Consider the following 19,485-nt stretch of genomic DNA (forward strand, 5'->3'; position numbering starts at 1 on the left):
TTTGTTTGTCAACCAAGGTCTAGGACTTGTGACCGTAGAGATGGTTCAATGCATGCCTTGTTCAAAGGTTGGAATAAGGACTATTTCTTTTTCTTAAAGAAAGATATCAACTGAGCTTCCAGATGTTCCAAACATCGTAATTGAACTTTCCAAGATACATTCTCGAGATAACGGCACCGATAGATAAATAAAACCAAGGACCACCTGAAGAAGCCCGTGAAAATAAGTACTCCGTTTAAGATACTATATGCACAATAATCTTTACTCGTATACATTTTCTGTACGGCCATGTACAAAGTTCAGCTCACTGTCAAGAGGTAGACCATAAGACTGCAAGCTCAAAGAATAGAAGATTATTACACACCACCCAAACTCTACCTTTTGTACATCAGGTGCTCGAGAAACATACATTGGACGAGTAGAATAAAAGTTATAAATCATATCAACAATCCCAGTTAAATACGGTGTTTCCGAAACAACCGTTCTTGGGCGTAATCTTCCTGACACTATCCTGGAGAAACTGGAGCGTGCCTGGAGACATGTGAGCCCTGTCCATTGTGTTAACCTTCGGCGCCTCTAGTATCGACTTTGGCGGGGACAAGGCACACTGCATTGCCCAGATTGCAAGGGGGCGCATGTATATCAATGACCTGTAGTGGCCATCCACTGTCCATGCTTCTGGAGTTTGAAACCAGTACCTGAATTTGTTCAAGGAAATTGATTATTAATTATTAGCATAAATAGGTCCAATAGTGTGACTCCATTTCTGTTACAAAACAAATTGATGAATGCGCTGAATCCAATAAAGTGCGATCATACAAGAACTACATCCATTGCCAGTAACAATAAATAATCTAAGCAGTCTTAGCTGGAACTAGAACGCAGCTATCATTTTCAGCTGTAAGCAGCATTAACTTCGCATACTGAAGGAAAATGTACAGTAATATCTAAACCCTTTATGACTTTATCTCATACTATTACTTAACCATTGTCATCTCAAATGAACTAGTATATGAGAACTACTCACATTACTATGCATATCATGTACTGGGAAAATGATGCTAGGACTGGAACTTTTATATAGCGAAACAAAACAAGAAGCATACCCATAGCCCTCTTCAGACCATCCTGCAATATAAATGCCTTCTGCAGTAGTGAAGGCCTGATGCTCCATTCCATGAAGCAGCATCGTTGCAGCTAAACTATATGTTACTCCTGTCCATATTTCCCTTGACTGCATACAGGTTTCATCTACCTTCCCGTTCGGATGCATACCGTTCACGGCTCCCATACGTCCTCCTTTCACCCTCATCACATTATAGTCAAATATTTTCTGAAGCGTGCATTTTATCCTATCCTCGTCAAATAGAGGAGGCAACCCTGACGATGCAGTATACCATTGTCCAGCCAGCTGGTCTGCCTGGATGGAACGGCTACTGTAACTTGTTCCACTGTCATAATTGAAGTATGAACCATTCCATAATCTGGCTTCAAATACGGATTTAGCTTTTGCAAATCTTATCATGCACCTCTCAGCATAGTCAACATGTCCAAGGCTGCGGGCCAGTGCGGCTGCAGCTTGCAGGGCAGCAAGCCAAAGGCAACCACAGTACGCACTTACTCCTTGAACTGTCCAAGCATCATAAGTTTGATCAGGAAATCCATCATTTTCAATCATACCATCACCATCATGATCAAATTGTTCCATATATTCCATAGTAGTACAAACTGCAGGCCAGACATCCTTGCCAAATGACATATCACCTGTTGCAGAAAAATCTCTGTAAATCTGAAGCACGAACTTGGGATTGAGATCTTTCCATCTACTTGTGTCATGGATGTTATAAGCATTCAATTCATGCCAAGGATCATGTGCTCCAAGGTCATGGGCAACAGCTCCGATTACTTTACGAATCCCCCAGGTACCATCAGCAAGAAATCTGACTCTACTGTTATCTTCCCGCAAAACAGCTCTAGCAAAATCACGTTGAATGCTTAATTCAATCTTAGGAAACAGATCCAAAAGAGCAAAAGAGGCATAGAAGTGTACGTCGTAAGTGCACCACATGAAGTACTCTATTCCTTCCAGGTACAAAAACTTCCCAACGTTTTCTTTGTCATCAATCTCATGTGGGTCAAAACCGATTAGGGGAACTGTAGAATTGCAACTGCTATCACGAAGTGATGAATCACTGTCCTCAAGGAGACTTGAATTTGACTTGTTATCAGCATCAACCACCAAAGATTCACTATCTGTCATGTTCGGAAATAAAAACTAAAAAGTTTCACTATCTCAGAGTAAAAACAATACAACATACAGATACCAAAAGTTGCAAAATGATCAGATTAGCAGTTGTAAAAATTAAAATATCATTTTTGTATTGTCACCTTCTATGAGACAAGGTAATCAGACCAAAAATTGACAGCCCAAAGGATCAGAACAATGGGATTTGTATGCTAGAGATATTCTGCTCTTGAATCAATCTAGTATTATGTTTTTATTTATTTTATTTATTCCAAAATAATTTGATCATTAAAAATAGAATCTACATATCAACAGCATGCACAAAACAAATTTTTCAAGCAATGCTTTCATAGTATCATGGACAAAGCAGTACTCCATAAAGAATTTATAGTGAACATGGATCAATGAAGAAGAAAACTTAATGTGCATATTGCATATTTAATTTATACTTTTTCCCAAAAGAGATCACTCAGAGATAAAGTTAATTGCTGATTTCCAGTAATGTATATATCTAAAATCATTCAAGCTCTTTGTGTTACTTGCAGACTAAATACGACTGGGAGTAGAAAACTGGAAAAAAGGAAAAAAGTAACAGCACATGCAGAGATTAGTACCAATCCAAACGGTTCCTCCAGCAACTAGGAAGTACAACTCATTGAAGAGAGTAATTTTGTACCTGAAAGAATTAAATATGATAAAGTCTGGACATCTTTACTTATCATGCAGATCAAAATCTAAAAATATCAAATTAAATCGTATGGTCTCTACAGAAAATATGAAGTGCAAGCATGAATTACAAGTAATTGATAGTAATCAGGAAGTAAAACTATCTCAGAAGCAGTCAAACCAGTGTAATTCATGCACAGCTAAGCATGTACCATTCTGGAAGCCTCTCATCACTGAGAATCGGGGTCTGCCACTTATCAATCGCCTCTTCCCAATGTTTATACTCTGAAAGTCACATTAATAAACAAATCTTCTTGAGTAAGAAAAGTAACTAGAAAAAAAAAACTCAACCTGCAGGGGGTTAGACAGCCCCTGGGTTCTTTCTAAGAGGAGTAACTAGAGAAAGAAATACATCATGAATGAAAGGAAACATTAAATAATGAATGAATCAAAACAGGATATTCAAATATGATAAGAAAGCTAACAAGTATTATTATTGTATGTTAAATATATGCCACGAGTTGAGAAGAAAGATATACATTGTGCAATGGATGTTTACAGGAAACATACTCATCAAAGCGTCTTGTACCAAATTTACAGCTGATCTTGGCGAAGTTCCATAGAATTTTGTATATCTCCTGTCAACAGAGCATGAAATAAATCTTATTAACATAATAGGAAGCTAGGAATCCTGGATTTTTGCTATCAATAGTACAAAATCATATCACTAAGGAGAGCTTAATCAAAGACAAGTATTACCAATGATTAGCTTTTCTCAAAATATAATCTGATTACATGTAGGTTTCATCAGTCAAACATGTCAGCATAAAGTTATGAGACATTGGTTATATGTAGATGAAGGAAAAGACTAACAGAGTGCACAGACTACTCCCACATGCATTGTCCAACAACTTCTTCATGGTTTGTACTAAAGGAATCAAGAAGTATTTTTTTAACAACTGATCTGAGTTGTGTCAATCCCAATTTGGTTCTGTTATGATTGTCACCAAGTTAGGAATAAAGAATTTACCTGTAGTATGTACTTCCCTTTTTAAATTTAACCTTAGGAGAAGACCAAGCCAACGCAAATACGACTGTACATCTTCCATGTGGTTCAACCCAGGTGGAAGCAGAAACTGCTGCACAAACTGTATCACCCAGTGAAGAAGGCATGCTGGCACCAGCATTGAAATTATCTCGGTCAAAGGAACCATCCTTTACACAATGAAACAAATGATATACAGCCTCAATCATTGAAATTACAATCATTTGGTTATTTCAAAAAAGAAAGTAGTTACACAAGATTTGCCTTTGATGCACTAGAATACAATAATCTCAGGAAAAAGGGAGTTACAGGCAGGAAAAAAGAGTGGAAGGAAAAAAAAGTAAAAATCACCTGGACCATTGTGCCCCACATTTCCCTGGCAGTAACAGAACTTTCTCCAGAAAGCCCAAAAACAGGCAACACTGTGACGTTTACATTTTGGTTTTCACATGCCGCAATTGCAAATGTTACAGGAGGATTATTATTGGCTGTCCTGCAATGTTATTAATTGTGAATAAACAATAAAGATATCACATTAGAAAATTATGCAGAGAACATCACATATAGAGCCATAATTTCTTCCTTCTTTAGGCAAAGAATATGGGTGATTTTAGATCTGCTACAAGCTCCTAGTAAAAATGGAATAATTAGAAATGCCATAGGAAAACAACAATAGTAAAAGGAGTGATCAGTTGATGACTTGCTTGTGATGTAGAAGAACGCCAGAAACTCCATTTTCTCCTCTGCGTGTCAAACAGAATACAAATCATTTCACTACATTGAGCACAAGCAATTGAGAACATATTGGACTTCTGGTGATGATTACTAACATGAATGGCTCATTTACATGACCGCCAGTATGATGTGAAAGTCCTCCTATAGAATTCTAGTACAACATCAAGAATACACCGTGATTAGATCTAACATATCATAAAAATCCAAACTTGGTGCAAACACCAGATGGAAAGTAGTAGTTAATACCGCCCAGGTCATCAATAGGCTAACTTTTGCCCTTTCCTTTCCGGTATTCACTAGCTGCAGAATATCAGAAACAAAAGTAAGAATATGAATAACACAAAAGCTAACATACTGTAAAAAATATTAATAACACGCATGTCAAACATACAGTAAATAACTTCAACTAATATTGTAATTAGTCTCTTAATTAGTTTACTGTAATGCCAGTATGCCACAGTGGTTAAAAAGTGTTACGAATACTCACTGACGCCAAGAACATAAAAAGGTTAGAATGCAGTGGAGCTTTTGAATGTTAACAGTAAAGAGTTTAGATCCACAGCTATATGAAAACATAAATCCAATGTTGGTTTTCCATAAACTTTACTCCAAAAAGGAAATGAAGACTTACAGTGTATACAAAAACAGAGGTAGGAAGGCTGCTCTCTTGATAGTTGTGTGGAATAAATGGTGATATTTGACGGCAAGATACTTTCAGCTCCGGATCTGGTTCGCCTTTAAACCAAAAGAAAAGAAAACCTTATTTGCAGTCAATAGTTTTCTAAATTGTTTTCCATTTTCTGTGTCTACTTCTTTACAGTCAAATGGTATAAACCTAAGAAACCTAATGGGAATGGGCAAAAAAAATGAGCAGCGGCAAAAGAGAGAGTGAGCATTGATGCTGTGATGGAGATTAGAGATCAAGCTAATAGGAAAAGAAATAATTACTCAGAAATAACAAGTAATACATTACCATCATAAACAGTCCATGCTCGAGGAAACAGAGCATGGTATGTTGAACGATCACCCTTTAATTTCCAATCCCAGGATGATATACCATCATCACTAGATTTCCTAAAGGGAGAACGAGAAAAAATGAGCAGTGAATGAATTTTCAAGTTGAGTTGGTACTAGAAATAAGAATAAAAAGAAGAAGCTGGATCAAGTTTAGGCAAGAATAATTTAACTGAATATAGAAAGTAACAAAACTAGAGCAATATCTTTACACCCTTAATACACATGATTCATAAACCCATCTGGTCATACACACAGAAATATCATGTGCCAACATGTGGGCCATACCACCACTAAAGCGGAAGAATACTCTTCTCCCAAATTCCTGGACAGACCATATCTTTCATCACCAGACCCTACTTATCTCAACCAACTCCCTAAAAGCCTCTAACAAAAATCCCCCGCCCGCATTAAACATATCAATTTATAACAAATTCTAGTCTTATACTTCTCCTAGCAGCCCTTTTATCTTCATCTCACATAAATCTTTACCATGATGTCATGCCATCCCCTATTCGTCCACTTAATCTACTAGTCAACGCAACCAAACAAAGCTACAGAAGACTCTCATGCAATCAGGCTTGGTCACTGTCACATTTTCCCATCTCGATTTGACCCAATTTGGCCATAAGTAGCACATATGAGCACAGCAAAATAGGCCATGTATGACATACTGGCAAGGCATTGCCACGTGCAGTGGAAGAGGCGACGGCATGGATGCATGGTGTAGAGATTATGATAAGAGCGTGCTCAACATGCTTGGTAATATGATTTTTTTTTTTTGTACATAGGAAATATCAAAGCATTTTGTCTGAGAAAAATAAAATGTAATGGTGCCACATTAGAAAAATGGCATATCCCACTTCAAATAGAAATGATAATAAAGATTACAAATATAATTAGTTGTTAGTACGTATATTACTTGCATAATCACAGAATGAAAGAATCTGGTACCAATGAGAAAAGAATAAAGAAGAAAATAGTACTTCAAACCATCAAGTTGACCAGGGGCCAAAACTGAAGCATATTTCTTGTTTCCTCCCCGAGCGACAAAGATCTGCAATAATCAAATAACATAGTGAATAAACATGATGAGCTTGTCAGTCAAAATTTAGACTTCACAGCAAAAACCTGCACTGCTTGATTAAATATACATGCAGAAACTTAGGTATGTGGATAATATATCAGGAAACTTAGTCAATACTCCAGATAGTAAACTGACATGTGGTCTCACTTTTCAATGTGCTCATAATCATTAATCCATTAGTGTAGTTTACTTTATCTAGATGTGATATTCCTATCTACCAAGTGAGCATTACAACAAGAGATTTGGCAGAATTGATCAATTGTTTGAGGAAATAATGAAGGTTTCAAATCAACTATCTGATTGGGAAGAACTGAAGGAACAATTGCCGGAAAACAAAATCATTTAGAAAACCTCAGTTAACAAAATCCTATTTTTTTTCTCGAGAAAAAATGAGGGATGTTGTGGTGAAAAACAAATCTGAAGACTTCAGAAAATTAGCAAAGTAACTGTCTGATGTGGATGAATCCATTTTCTTTACCTAATGAAATGTTTCTAGGTCGAACACTTCAAATAATCTGAAAAAGACACATTCTTCATGACAAAGATCTCACCAGATCTTTTTCCTATAATGAGGAAACATGCTGAGTTTAACCTGCCCTACACTACAGCTAATATTTTTCTGAAAACTTTTTGAAACTTGCATATCTGGTTTCATATTAAGCTTCTATCATGAACCTCTAGTTAGCAGGATCTTAAGATACAGCAGAAGAGTGACAAAAGCATAAGAGTGATAAGGTCTCGGAGTTACCGAAAATTGATTGGCCATCACAGGTGACATTTCACAATAACCAGGAGTTATCTGCCAATGCTTGAATTCTCCCCTAAAGCCTCTTGAAATGCTGCCAGTCCTGCAAAGGAAAGGATTGGATGTACACAGTAAATGTTTGTGAAAACAGAAAGACAGAAAGGCTGGTTGTAAAACTAATAATCACACACCCCATCCCACCAAGAGGTACTCCTTGTGATGCTGAGGGTTTGTTGCTCTCTCTAGTGAAGGGGTCGATTGGTGCTTTCTGCCAATTTGTAAGTTGTCAAGCTAAAAGTGAACCATCAGAACAGAAGAACAATTAACTCAAGGTACATTTGGATGTATGAAATGTGACAGTATATTACCCTCCCGTGAGAAGCTTCTTCCCGAATATATGACCAAAGTCGGAGACCAAGTTTCATCTAATAGTCAGGGAAAAACAGTTAATTTATAATGCTGATTCTTCATGTTTCACATCAAGACTTCAGCAGATGATACAGAGAAGGCAGGTACAACTTCCATGAACAAGGAAATCTGAAAGCTGCATTTTTTTTTTCCATACCATTCTAATTGCTTCTCTGAATGTAACATTGAACTCTTTCAATCTATTAGCATGACTACTTAGTTTCCTTCTCCATGCATGCTCTGGTGGTGAACCATCATCGAAGTCAAGCTGAGTGTTGCCAAAAAAAATGATTAATAAGGGGGGGAACTAGTCACAACAGAATTCCATACCATACCCTGGACTACTCACAACTTTTTACCTACAGCTTAACCAAATCAAATGGGAAAAGTTCTTGACAAGCTTGTGATGCTTTGGTGAAATACAGATGATAGCAATTTGCAGTTTTTATGTTCAGTAAAGCCAACGAAATTCTTAATACAGCTACAAACACTGGAGCAAAATGCAGCCTTTTGATCTGCAGAAATCAGTAAAACAAGCATATGGATCGAACACAATTTTGGAAATACTTTCTAGAAAAGGCCATAAAAGGTGGCCCTGAAAACACTATCTCCATAAGCAGCAAGATAACAGAATAAGGTATCAGATAATAGACTAGCTCACTAGAATCAACATTACCCATCAAATCCTCTATGTCAATCAAATTTAGTAACAAGGCAGGTGTTACATTTTGGCCACTTTCCCTGGATAGGTGAAGCAATATCTCCAGCCAAGAACGGTTGCAGGATTAATTAAAGGAAGAAGAGGAGGGAGAAGGGTCTTACCAGTTGCAGGGTGCTCCTGCTCACGAATTCATTGGCACGCCACGAGCGCTTCCTCCGGGAGAGCAAGTTCCCGCTCGGCATTCCGCCGGACCAGCCCAAGCCCCAAGTTTAAGGTCCCCAGTAAAGCAAACAGCCAAAATCCAACTCGAAGAAAAATTTGGGAATTACTAAAAAATTGGGAGAAAAATTGTGCTTTTTTCGAAAGTAAAATAAAAGCTGGTGTCGGATGAACGAACAACACGAGGAAAGTAGCGAAAAATTTTGACCCCAGGAGAGCACGATTCCACCCCTAATCTGGACTGGAACTAACCGATATTCCGAACAGATTGAAACTAGGAGGGGGAACGACTGTAGTGGAACGAAGTCGGAACGAATTTACCAATAAATGAAAAGGGCCGGCAAAACCAGCAAGAAAGAATGAACAGCAGCAGCCATAGACGATGGAGAATGAAGAGCAGCAGCCACAGACGATGGGCTCCGGCTCGACGGGATTAATGGGGAAGAACCTCGAGCTGGACCGGCGAAAGCCACGAGAATCGCCGGCGTGTTCGAGGGGGGAAGCTACGAGAAATCTTTAACCTTTATCTTTATTTCTTTTCAGTAAAACAAACGAGGAAGAAGGAGAAGACGCCCCGTCTCGGATGATTAACAATCCGGCGGTCGCCGTCGATGTCGCTGCAGTTCCCTTGCCGGGTCGCCGGGACGGGACGGCTAGAACTGTTATCTAGCGAGTGGACTACGGCCGCGCGGGCGCCAGATCAGCAGCGCAGGTGTCCTCCCCTCTCCTCTCTCTCTCTACTCTGCAAATAGCGAAATCTTTCTTTCCCCTTTGACCCTTTCCGCCGCCGGGTCTACCCTACCAGCTTCCGTCGCCGGCCGGCGGCAACGTGGCGAGTGTTGACGAATGACGACGGCTCCTCGTGCGAGATTGTTGGAGGAAGCTTTTGGCTTTTGGTTTGGGGCCACGGGTTCTCTAGTCGCCTCGTCGGCACGCTGCGTGTGCTTTGGCGTGTCCGTTGAGATACGCTGGCGGCGGACGGCAAATGTGCTTGCACGGCGAGCAAGGAAGACATATGTTCTTGAGTGCCGAGGGGATACTGCTTCGTTGTATTGTAACGAAAGAACATTACCTTCCTCGCAAAAAAAAGAAAAAAGAGCATTCCCTATGCCCGTACAAGTCTCGTACTCCCTCCGTATCAAAATATTTAAAATATTTATCGTTGTTGACTTTTTCCTCCAATGTTTGATCATTCGTTATATTCAAAAATTTATTGCAAATGTAAGAAAAGATAAGTCATGTTTAAAATACCTATGATGGTAAAGTAAGCCACAAACAAAATAAAAATGATCCTTATGTAATTTTTTAAATAAGATAAATGGTCAAACGTCATGATCAAAAATCAACAGCAACAAATATTTTAATACGGAGGTATATAATTTCTAGATTTCGCATGATCAAAAATCAACAGCAACAAATATTTTAATACGGAGGTATATAATTTCTAGATTTCGCATGAGGCTATTCCAATATACTATTACACGAAGAATAAAGAGGATTACATAGAGAACACTAAGAATATTTCCCAAATTAAGCACAGGTGGTTTTAGCGAGTACTAACTTCTCGTGGAAGTATGTGTGAACCTGTTACGTTTCGAGGTGCATAAAACACATGGTTAGAAAGTTCCTCAAGTATACTTTCCAACACAACAAATGAAGCATCATTTGGAGTTTCCCATAAGAAGTAAGGCCATTTTAGTTGACACTGCACATAAATTGAGAACTCAAGGAGACTTTATGAATGCTTGAGCTTGTTAGCCTTCCATCTGGCAATGCGGTGACTTCGGTTCATACGCAGCTAGAAGAGTTGTTCATAGTATAAATATTACCTATGTGCTATAAAAGAAACAACTTTTGATCATTTAATAAACTCACATGCCTTTACACCGAGTGCCTTGCCAGTTGCCACGCATTTGTTCTTTCAACATCTTCCTAAATTTAGGAGAGATCTCTGGAACCCCTAATTTGTGCTAAAGGTTTTTCGAGCCTTTTTGTGTGGACTAGTATTAGATTGTGATTATGCGATCATTTTAGAGTCCTCAAGGTTTAGGATTTTAGTGTCTATCTCCACTTTGCTTGCTCACATCCACATGTTAAAGCTAATTATCTTAGTTGTCCACAGCTGCTTATCTTTCTTCGTCCACCTACTGCTTCCTCTGGTTCTTTTACATATCATATTATATTTACCCTAAGTCAAATTTGTCCAACTTTAATCAAATTTATAAATATAATAATAATTATACTAACAAATATATGTACTATCAAAGTACATTCCATGATGAAATCAATGAAACAAATTTGATATTGTAGATGTTGCTATATTTACCTATAAATTTGATTAAAGTTGAACAAATTTGACTTAAAATAAACCTAATATGATATGTAAAAAAACATAAAGAATATAATAAAAGATCACTCAGCCCAAAGGGTCCATCAATGTCGATGTGGTAATAAATTAATTAAAGAATGTAGGTGCTAACATTGATTGATAAGTTGCAGTGGACAGGTCCGGCCGATGATGTCCAGTCATGGTGCATCCTTTGAGAACATGATAAAAACCCTTTGTACCATCTACTCCTTCCGTTTCAAATTACTATTCATTTTGACTTCTAGATATACGATATGTCTAGATACGTAGTGCACCTAAAAAACTTAAAACGAACAGTAATTTGAGACGGAGGGAGTATTATTTTATGGAGGTTTGAGGTGGTTCTAAAAGTAATTCAAGTAATATATTGAATTCTTTTTTTCTTGACGAGATATGTTGACATTTTAACTTATGCTGGCATGTTCTTTCTAGCTCTTGAGTTACTTGTGAACACTACAAGCAAGTTTGGCCCATTAAGTTTGACAAAAGCAGGCCCAGTATCCTTCTACTGACGCCTCAGGTCAAAAATTAAGGCAAAATCAAAATATATTGATGGGCCACAGGAATACCAATTTGATAGTTGCCCTTTCTCAACTGCAAAGTTTTTTTTTAACAAAAACATACGGAGCAAATATTATGCGCCTTTATTGAAGAAAAACAGCAGTTACCAGGATTTGAATCCCAGTTGCTTTGCTGATCTAGCTATTAGAGCAACTCCAAGAGACTGCTAATCTTACCCTAATATTTTTCTTAGGGAAAAAAGAGAAAAAACGAACTCCAACCGTCCACCCAAACCTTCCTTAATTTTGAGGAGTTGCTCTTAGGCCTTGAAAAATTCAAGGATGCTCGGTCATCTCAACTGTACTCCATCAAACGCGGCCCAAGTGGTTAGATTTACACTGTAAATACCACGCATACTGCGGCCCAAGTGGTTAGATTTACACTGTAAATACCACGCATAGCTTGAGGCTTGAGCACCGATCAATCCATTCCATAAATACACCCACAATATAGCACGGTATCGCCAAAAAAACCAAGGTTTACAGCTATTACAAGCCACCCTCAATTAAAGAATGAAATAATTATGTTAAAATTGAAAGCACAATGCCGCCATAGCAAGATAACTTGATTTCCATCACAATCTCAGAAGCAGGTAATGCTCCGATGCCCGCCTTTTTCCTTTTTCCTGTACAAGAAGGAAGAAGCTTTCTGAGATGTCGTTCACAGTTCTAGTGAGGTTGCTGGGCTACCGAATTCCATGATAGATTAACATTTAAGTTCTCCATCTCACGTCGACTCATGTCTCATGCCATGCTTCTTCTCCGTGAATGATCTGCACCATTTGACCTCGGATTCGAGGAATGCTCCACCCCACCAATGCTTTTGGGTTCAGAAAGCCTCTTCAGCCGATCACTGAGTGATTCAGTTGTTCCACTTCTCTCTTTCTTCAACCCAGTTATGGATGGAACCGATTTACTCAGTCCATTGATACCGTTCGCTTTAGGGCTATCACTCCCTGGACCCTTCCCATTACCTCTTGTGGCAATCCTCTTTTGTCTCTCCAATTTAAGCCTCTCTAGTCGCTTTATTTGCTCTTCTTCCTGCAAATATGAAAAGTTACTAGCAATTCAAAACACGGATGGTAAAACTTGTCGATAAGATTTAGGTTATGCATAAGAATCAAACGTCTGATAAACTCACATACAAATATATATATGCCCCGGAAAGAAACCGCATGCTCTGTTTTCATAAGCATTTTCAACAAACACAAATGATCAAGTAGGCAGATTTTTCAAATTTAAAAGTAAAGGCAATGGCATGGTTCTGGAGGAAGATATATATCCTCTTTGTTTCCTGGATGTAGATTACATTGTAAGTAAAATTCATAATATTTCTGAAATATGAGAAATTATTCCAGAGTTTAAGTGCTTAACTAAGTGAAATTCTATCTACCTTACAAGAACTGCCAGCAGGTATTATTTCAGAAGCTACACTGAATTGTTTTTAAACTAATTGAACCAAATACTGCTGCCCGATACACAAATGTTGCATATCTTTCAGCCATTTCAAATGCGCAGAAGAGGAAATTGAATAAAATGTGCGATACCTGCTCTTTCTTCAGTTTCTGGAGGTCTGCTTTATATGCCCGCAGGTTCTGTGCACGTTTTTGTGCATCATTCAGCGGAGTCCTTGGAGCTGATAGCCTCCTCAATAGAGCATCTTTCCTTCTTTTATCCGAGCCATCCTTTGCATTCCTTAGCTTCTCTTTCTCTGCCTTTTTTACATCACCCTCAGTAACTGGCAAGACATCATCTGCTTTTGCATCTTCCACCTTCACAGTAGTCTGCATCAGCATGTGGCTTTCATAATCCATTGCTGGGTCATATCCAAATGAAACATCTTCAAATCCACGCTCTGGCACCAATTCATCCGGCTCATAGAAAAGTTGATGTCCAGCCTTTTCATCTGATGTTTTATGAATGCTAGCAGGAAGCTCAACGTCTATGTCAATGGTAGTTCTATTTTCTGCTCCAAAATTATCCTGTGAGCTGGACCTAAGAGGAATCATAAAGGACTCATCTGCCACACCATTCCTATTCTTGTCCTGATGATCAGGATTCTTGTAACGGGCCTCTGCAAGAGGATCCAACAGGCTACTTCTGTCTATATGGCTTTCCTGACCATTAATCATGAAGTCATCACCTGTCCCTCTCCTGTACCTCCCACCACCAGCTTCTATCTCCTTCATTTCACCATCAATATAGCCTCTCCCTTCGCCAGACATAACAAGTTCATCATTGGACATAACCCGGATAGCTCTAGTCCTCCCATTGGCTGAATCAAAACCAACTGTGTTACGTTCATGGACATTGCCAGAATCTCTCTCAGCCAAAAGCATAGGATCAGCAGTGTTTACATTCTTTTTCCTCCGTGATGGGGGTTCTTTTTCACCAGCAAACATGTCTGCATCACTGGACCTTGTTTTTTCTTCTGCTCTTAACAAGAAGTTTTGGAATGCACTCCAGTTACCTTGCTCTGCATCTTGACCATTTGATGTTTCATCCTTGCTATACTCATCTCCTGAATCAGAAGTAGTTTTCCTACCCTCCTTTTTCTTTGAACTTGAGCTTTTATGCTTCCTTTCTCTTGATTTCGTGTGCGAATCATCACTGTCCTCAGACACATCAGAACTTGATTGCGACTCACTCTCTGATGAGCCATGCTTTTTAGATGTTACATTCACATTCTTGATAACAACTACACTAGGCTTCTTCTTTCCTGACCTCTTACTCTTTCTATGTGACTTTCGACCATGAGAACTTCCTCTTTCTGAACCGCTATGGTCACTTTCAACATCAAGAGTTTCTGGATCCTTGCTATCCGAGGAGTGCTTCCTCGAAGATTTCCTTCCAGAGTAGTGGTACCTGGGATCATCCACTGGAGGATATGGATGGTAGTATGGATTCACCCCAGGATAGAACGGCATGCCTTGCATAGCATATGGTGGGTAAACAACTCCCCCAGATGGAGGATGCATTGCCCATGGGGGATATGCTGCGTGAGTTCCCATCTGCTGGCCAGACTTCTGATCTGCAAAGTAGAAAGCAAATAATTTCTTAAAATTCAGTAGTAAAGGGGAAATTTAAGGCGCTTAAAAGAATGACAGCACATAAACTAAACACATGATTGCACAATATTTAAGTCTAATTACTATTTAAATGAACTTTTCTGAGTGCATGAAAGAACTTTCGGTTAAGAACAAGCTGGATAGGCATTGCCAACTGAAGAGAAATTACAATCCATTTCATTCTTGAACAAGAAAAATAGGATAGCACATCCACCTAAAAGAGGCACTAATATATGAAATGCTAATATTTAAAATTATTCATTTCCCCCCTTCTCATGACCAGAAGGCTTGAAACATAAAAGAATATTACTTTCCTTCAGTAGTACTTTCAGTAAATGCTTATAAGTAACATGCTTAGCTTATATGAAATGATATTCTTTTGGAGGGAGTACTTCCATCCAAGGTTCAAAATCGAAGTGACGTGCTTTCTTTTGGGAAATGCAACAACATATACCAGATTTAGCTGCATCCTCGCCATTTGCCTCTCCATCAACAGACCCTGATTCCATATTTTGCTTCATGTTGTCACCCATGAACACAATGCCAGATGCATTAAATGGAGGAAATTCAGAGCGTGTAGACATTGCTTCAGGTTCAACTTCAATCCATTGTCCAGTTTCATGCTTCTGCTTCCACAGTTCAACAAAATGGGAACATGCCTTCCTGTTCAATCAGCCAAATTGAGGCAGTTAGCATGCAAGATGTCTGATAAGATGTTATAGTTCGATGAAATGACTAAACTTGTGTCGTTGTACAAATTGATGAACAAGTTCAAGAGAAGTATTAAGACCGGAGCATGGAATAGTACAGTTTTCCACAGCTCATGTTTCTCATCAGAATAAACCTTATAAAACATCTGAGGTATCCACACTATCCTGACATGCTAGAATAAAAGAAGCAGATGATACAAGCGACATGGGTAGGAGCCCCAAGGTCAAGCTAAAAGCACGAAAGATATTAAGATAACTAGCTCAGTCCAGCATACAAAAACACTTGAGTAGTCTCATTATTCTTTGTTGCTTGGGAAATTTGAAAGCACAGCAATGGGTGTTTTTCAAATGCGGAGTTGCCTTGCGTTAGTATTATTCTTAGAGAGGTATTAGGGGAGGCTTCTTTGTGGTGTGCACCAGGAGCGTCCGGTCTTAGGCTGCTTGCCTTGTGTTAGCTGAGTTGTGCTGGTCGTGTTTATATTTAGCACATGGCACGTCATATGTAATTTAGTAATGGCTTGAACTGGTTCTGTACCACATTTTTCTTCTTTAAGATGTGATACGTGCTTACGTAGCTCTCCTGCATATTCGAGGGAAAAACACCAAGTAATTAATGGTAATGCTATACTTACATCAGACGTGAAGCACCAAAGCGCTCTGCAAATGCAATCAGGCAACCCAAGTTGTCAATGTCAAACCCAGCCGCCACAGCACGAGCGAAAGCCATAGCCTGCTCTTTTCGTAAGACAGTTTTGCGGGTTTCAAGCACTCTGAGCAGTTGAATTCTGCAATGCACGATAAAAAATGTATTTTTTAACAGCTTTCTGCAAAATACTTACAATACATATGCTGCTTCTAATAGAGATCACAATAATAGAACTCCGAATGAATAATAATGTTCTCGTACCTTTCTACATTATTAGATATCCTTAGTTCATTATTGATTTTGTAAAGTATGACTTTGTATAGCTCTATTTACGGAACTGAGCCTATTTCTTCTTATTTACAAGGCCACCTAATTCCTCCTTGGTGGTCAAGTTTTTACAGCTCTATTAGCCAAAAAATGTGAAGAGTACTAGAGAACATTCTATTAGAAAAATCAAGATGTGTAAGTACTTTGAATTTTCCTCCTGCGCTGTTGTTTCATTCTGAACTGGTGGCGTCGACCCAGGCTGTGATCAACCAAACATCTCAATCAGATTGTAGAGTTGGACCACCACATTTACAATAACAAAATATGGATCATACCTTGTAGACAACAATTGCCGTGGCTGCATCAGGATCATAATTTGCCCGACCACCTATAAGTGGACAAACAGCGTCAGGCATGTTGTAGCAATAAACAAATAGATATGACAGGGTGCAACAGGCAAGGCAAATAAAAAGATGAAACGCTCAATCCATTCCAGTCTTCCCCTAAATGTGGAACATAATACCATCCAGAATTCTCGGGTTGAGAGTATGATCCTGGTAACAGGAGATTCTACAATACCCCACTGAATAATTATATGGTTGCACAATATGCCACTGATGTGAGCTTGACATGTAGGCCCAGGTCCCACATGTCATCCTCACATCCAATGGCATATTAGGGGAAGATAGTTAAGGCTGCCCTTCAATCAGATGACACAAATTGGCTCATCCTTCATCCCTAACATTTTGGGAGTTGAATAATTAAGTACCAACTTAATATGGTCCTTGATGTGATGTTGCATCAAACTCCATAATGACTAGATTCTAAAATAATCAGAGAGGAATGCAGCTTGCTTTTCTTTTTGGTGGCCCAATGAAATGGCATGCACTATCTATACAACATGCTCACAAAAAGCAATCAAGGTTGGTGCTATGTCATACTACCTTCATTGCTTTCAGTCAACTTTCTTCCATGGTCTTCGACCTTTCAATGGCAAAGCAAGAATATGTCATCATTGTGGGAAAACACAAGCAACAACCCATAAGCTACAATCCTCCACTTACAGATCTCAATCCAAGGTTGTCATTGCTCTGGATAGCAATGGCATCCTCAAGCTGCAGGATCTCAGACTCTAGTGTTGTGACTCGCTCAAGGACCTCCGGAGTACTCACGAAACGCACAAATCTGCAAACAAAGTTGACATAAGAATGACCCAACAGGTAATGCCAGAAGTAAATGTACTGCTGTAGAAATCTAGACGCCAACCTCTCCACAGTGCCTCTAGTAAACCATGGCGCATCGAACCCTGAGCTTGGTTCGAGCGTGATCGAGTACCCTCCCTTGGCAATCTGATCCTGTGCGGCCTTCAGGTGAGCCAGGAACGGTTTCAGCAAACCGGATGCAAACTTCTCCTTCCGGCCATTTGCTATCAGAACCAAATCGAACCTGAAAACAGTACCAGGACAACTTCCGTCAGATTGGACAAAACAGTAGAAATTGAGCAGTTATCGGGAGACCAGCAATCCCAACAAAACAGTAACAAAGATGAAATCATTTGCTCGGTCAAATCGCACACAACTCTCTTCAGTCCTGACATGGACAAAACCATCTTAGGACAGTGCAACTACACAGAACTGTTCTTCAAATGGCAAGCTTCCGAGTATACCAAACTGTAAAATGCACGGCGCATGAACCGTCACAAAGACCAAAACTTTCCAACCGCAAAATAATTGTAAAAATCAGTTCTTGCCACCATTCCAGAAACGAAAACCCAACGAAGGAACGCACGATCCACCGAATCAAAGCCGCTTCACGCGCAGATCTAGGATGCTCTCACCTGGTCCGGGTGGGGGTGAGCTGGAAGACCACCGAATCCAGCCGCGCGTCGGGCCTCATCGCTGACGCAATTCCCCACAAGAACCTCCCCTCTCCCGGCTCTGCCTCTCCTCTTTGTATCAGATCTTGAAGCCAAAAAGGGAGCACACAGAAACTGCAACAAGAACCGGCGCTTTGCTTGTGCCGGATGCTAACCTCCCCAGTGGGGGAAAAGAGGACAAGCAGAAGGGAGCGGCAAAAGCGGGGGGAGAGGCTATAAATCTCGACCAAATGCTGCCCTGGCGCGGAGCGGGGGGAAATATCCTGAGAAATTCAAGAACATGGGGTGGATGGGAGGGAGCAGAGGGGAATGAGTAATCAATTTCCCAGTACTAAGAATTCGATGCGGTGGCAATAAATAATTCCTCGGCACAAGAACAGTGTGCGCTGCTGCGGCTGCTGCTCTGTGTGAGCGTGAATGAGAGAGAAGGGAGTGGAGGTGGTGCTGTTGCCAGTAGTGGCATTTACTTATGGGCAGAAAACAAAATGGCTGGAAAACCATGGCTCTTTTGACTTTTAGCCCTCCGCTTTTGTTGTATTGTTGCTAGGATTAGCACTAATCCCATGCAAAGCTGGGTGCTTTGCCAAAAAAAAAATAGATAACGTGGGGCTTTGCTGATGCTTGGAAGGGAGACTGCACTCAGCCGGCATGTTTGCGAAGGCGCCATTCCAACCACCGTTGCGATCTGCCAGCCGGAGAAGAGCTTGACATGAAAGGGACCTGACAAAGATGGCCTCTTTTCCTGGGAAAATTTACACTAGCCAGCAAGCACCAAAGCTTTCTAACTTCTTTTTTCCTTTGTCCTAGCATCGCAACCCTGTCACGGTAGGTACTTTGCCGGGAGTGCCAAACCGTTGTTGTTGTGATGTTTGATCTTCAAATTCTTATTTTGCTACTCATTGATTAAAAAAATGGGGGATGATTCCTTATTTATGTTATTTGCAACCATTCCCTTTTGCGATACCCTGAAAATTTTAGACGCATTTTTTCCTTCATCTTGACGCGGAGGTTGAAAAGCAAGCAGTAAGATTGGGATCCTGCAATGATCCATAAGGTTACTAAGTCGAAAGAAATGCAAGATTTATCACAAAGGTGATAAATGGTCACTCCCGATATACGAAAAATTTTAAGAAGATCAATGTCATTTCAATTGTAGATTGTAGTT

The 19,485-nt window shown here is 39.7% G+C and overlaps 2 protein-coding genes across 5 annotated transcripts; both read right to left on the bottom strand.

The window, feature by feature from the left end:
- Positions 1-248: 248 nt before the first annotated feature.
- Positions 249-9,797, bottom strand: LOC117844566 (uncharacterized). 4 transcript variants are annotated; one of them, XM_034725269.2, is made up of 18 exons: positions 8,768-9,797; positions 8,103-8,213; positions 7,906-7,962; positions 7,729-7,805; positions 7,541-7,640; positions 6,692-6,762; positions 5,665-5,765; positions 5,323-5,426; positions 4,938-4,991; positions 4,787-4,842; positions 4,661-4,699; positions 4,308-4,449; positions 3,942-4,126; positions 3,482-3,549; positions 3,124-3,196; positions 2,860-2,921; positions 1,107-2,253; positions 249-698 (listed from the first exon to the last, which is right to left on the bottom strand). In XM_034725269.2, exons 1-18 carry the CDS (start codon positions 8,846-8,848, stop codon positions 443-445), a joined length of 2,784 nt encoding a protein of 927 aa, XP_034581160.1. In that variant the 5' UTR covers positions 8,849-9,797; the 3' UTR covers positions 249-442. The 4 variants fall into 4 exon arrangements, with proteins under 4 accessions (XP_034581160.1, XP_034581162.1, XP_034581161.1 ...); XM_034725271.2 differs by lacking the exon at positions 8,768-9,797 and having other exon boundaries at positions 7,739-7,828; positions 8,103-8,186; XM_034725270.2 differs by lacking the exon at positions 8,768-9,797 and having other exon boundaries at positions 7,729-7,828; positions 8,103-8,186.
- Positions 9,798-12,156: 2,359 nt separating this feature from the next.
- Positions 12,157-18,765, bottom strand: LOC117843188 (COP1-interacting protein 7). Its single transcript, XM_034723747.2, has 10 exons — positions 18,282-18,765; positions 17,711-17,890; positions 17,509-17,629; positions 17,389-17,428; positions 16,780-16,832; positions 16,648-16,703; positions 16,164-16,316; positions 15,276-15,484; positions 13,301-14,784; positions 12,157-12,794 (listed from the first exon to the last, which is right to left on the bottom strand). Exons 1-10 carry the CDS (start codon positions 18,338-18,340, stop codon positions 12,498-12,500), a joined length of 2,652 nt encoding a protein of 883 aa, XP_034579638.1. The 5' UTR covers positions 18,341-18,765; the 3' UTR covers positions 12,157-12,497.
- Positions 18,766-19,485: the final 720 nt, after the last annotated feature.

Source organism: Setaria viridis, chromosome 2 (assembly GCF_005286985.2).
Source record: "Setaria viridis chromosome 2, Setaria_viridis_v4.0, whole genome shotgun sequence".
NCBI lineage: Eukaryota > Viridiplantae > Streptophyta > Magnoliopsida > Poales > Poaceae > Setaria > Setaria viridis.

Excerpts from the sequence above, each read along its gene's own strand:
- LOC117844566 (XM_034725269.2), bottom strand. The coding sequence starts at position 8,848 with ATGCCGAGCGGGAACTTGCTCTCCCGGAGGAAGCGCTCGTGGCGTGCC. Across the intron at positions 4,700-4,786 it reads CATGTAAATGAGCCATTCAT|AGGAGAAAATGGAGTTTCTG; the intron begins GTTAGTAATCAT and ends TTTGACACGCAG. Across the intron at positions 2,922-3,123 it reads GATGAGAGGCTTCCAGAATG|GTACAAAATTACTCTCTTCA; the intron begins GTACATGCTTAG and ends TAATTCTTTCAG.
- LOC117843188 (XM_034723747.2), bottom strand. The coding sequence starts at position 18,340 with ATGAGGCCCGACGCGCGGCTGGATTCGGTGGTCTTCCAGCTCACCCCC. Across the intron at positions 17,891-18,281 it reads CTCACCCCCACCCGGACCAG|GTTCGATTTGGTTCTGATAG; the intron begins GTGAGAGCATCC and ends TACTGTTTTCAG. Across the intron at positions 16,833-17,388 it reads GTTGACTGAAAGCAATGAAG|GTGGTCGGGCAAATTATGAT; the intron begins GTAGTATGACAT and ends GTCCACTTATAG.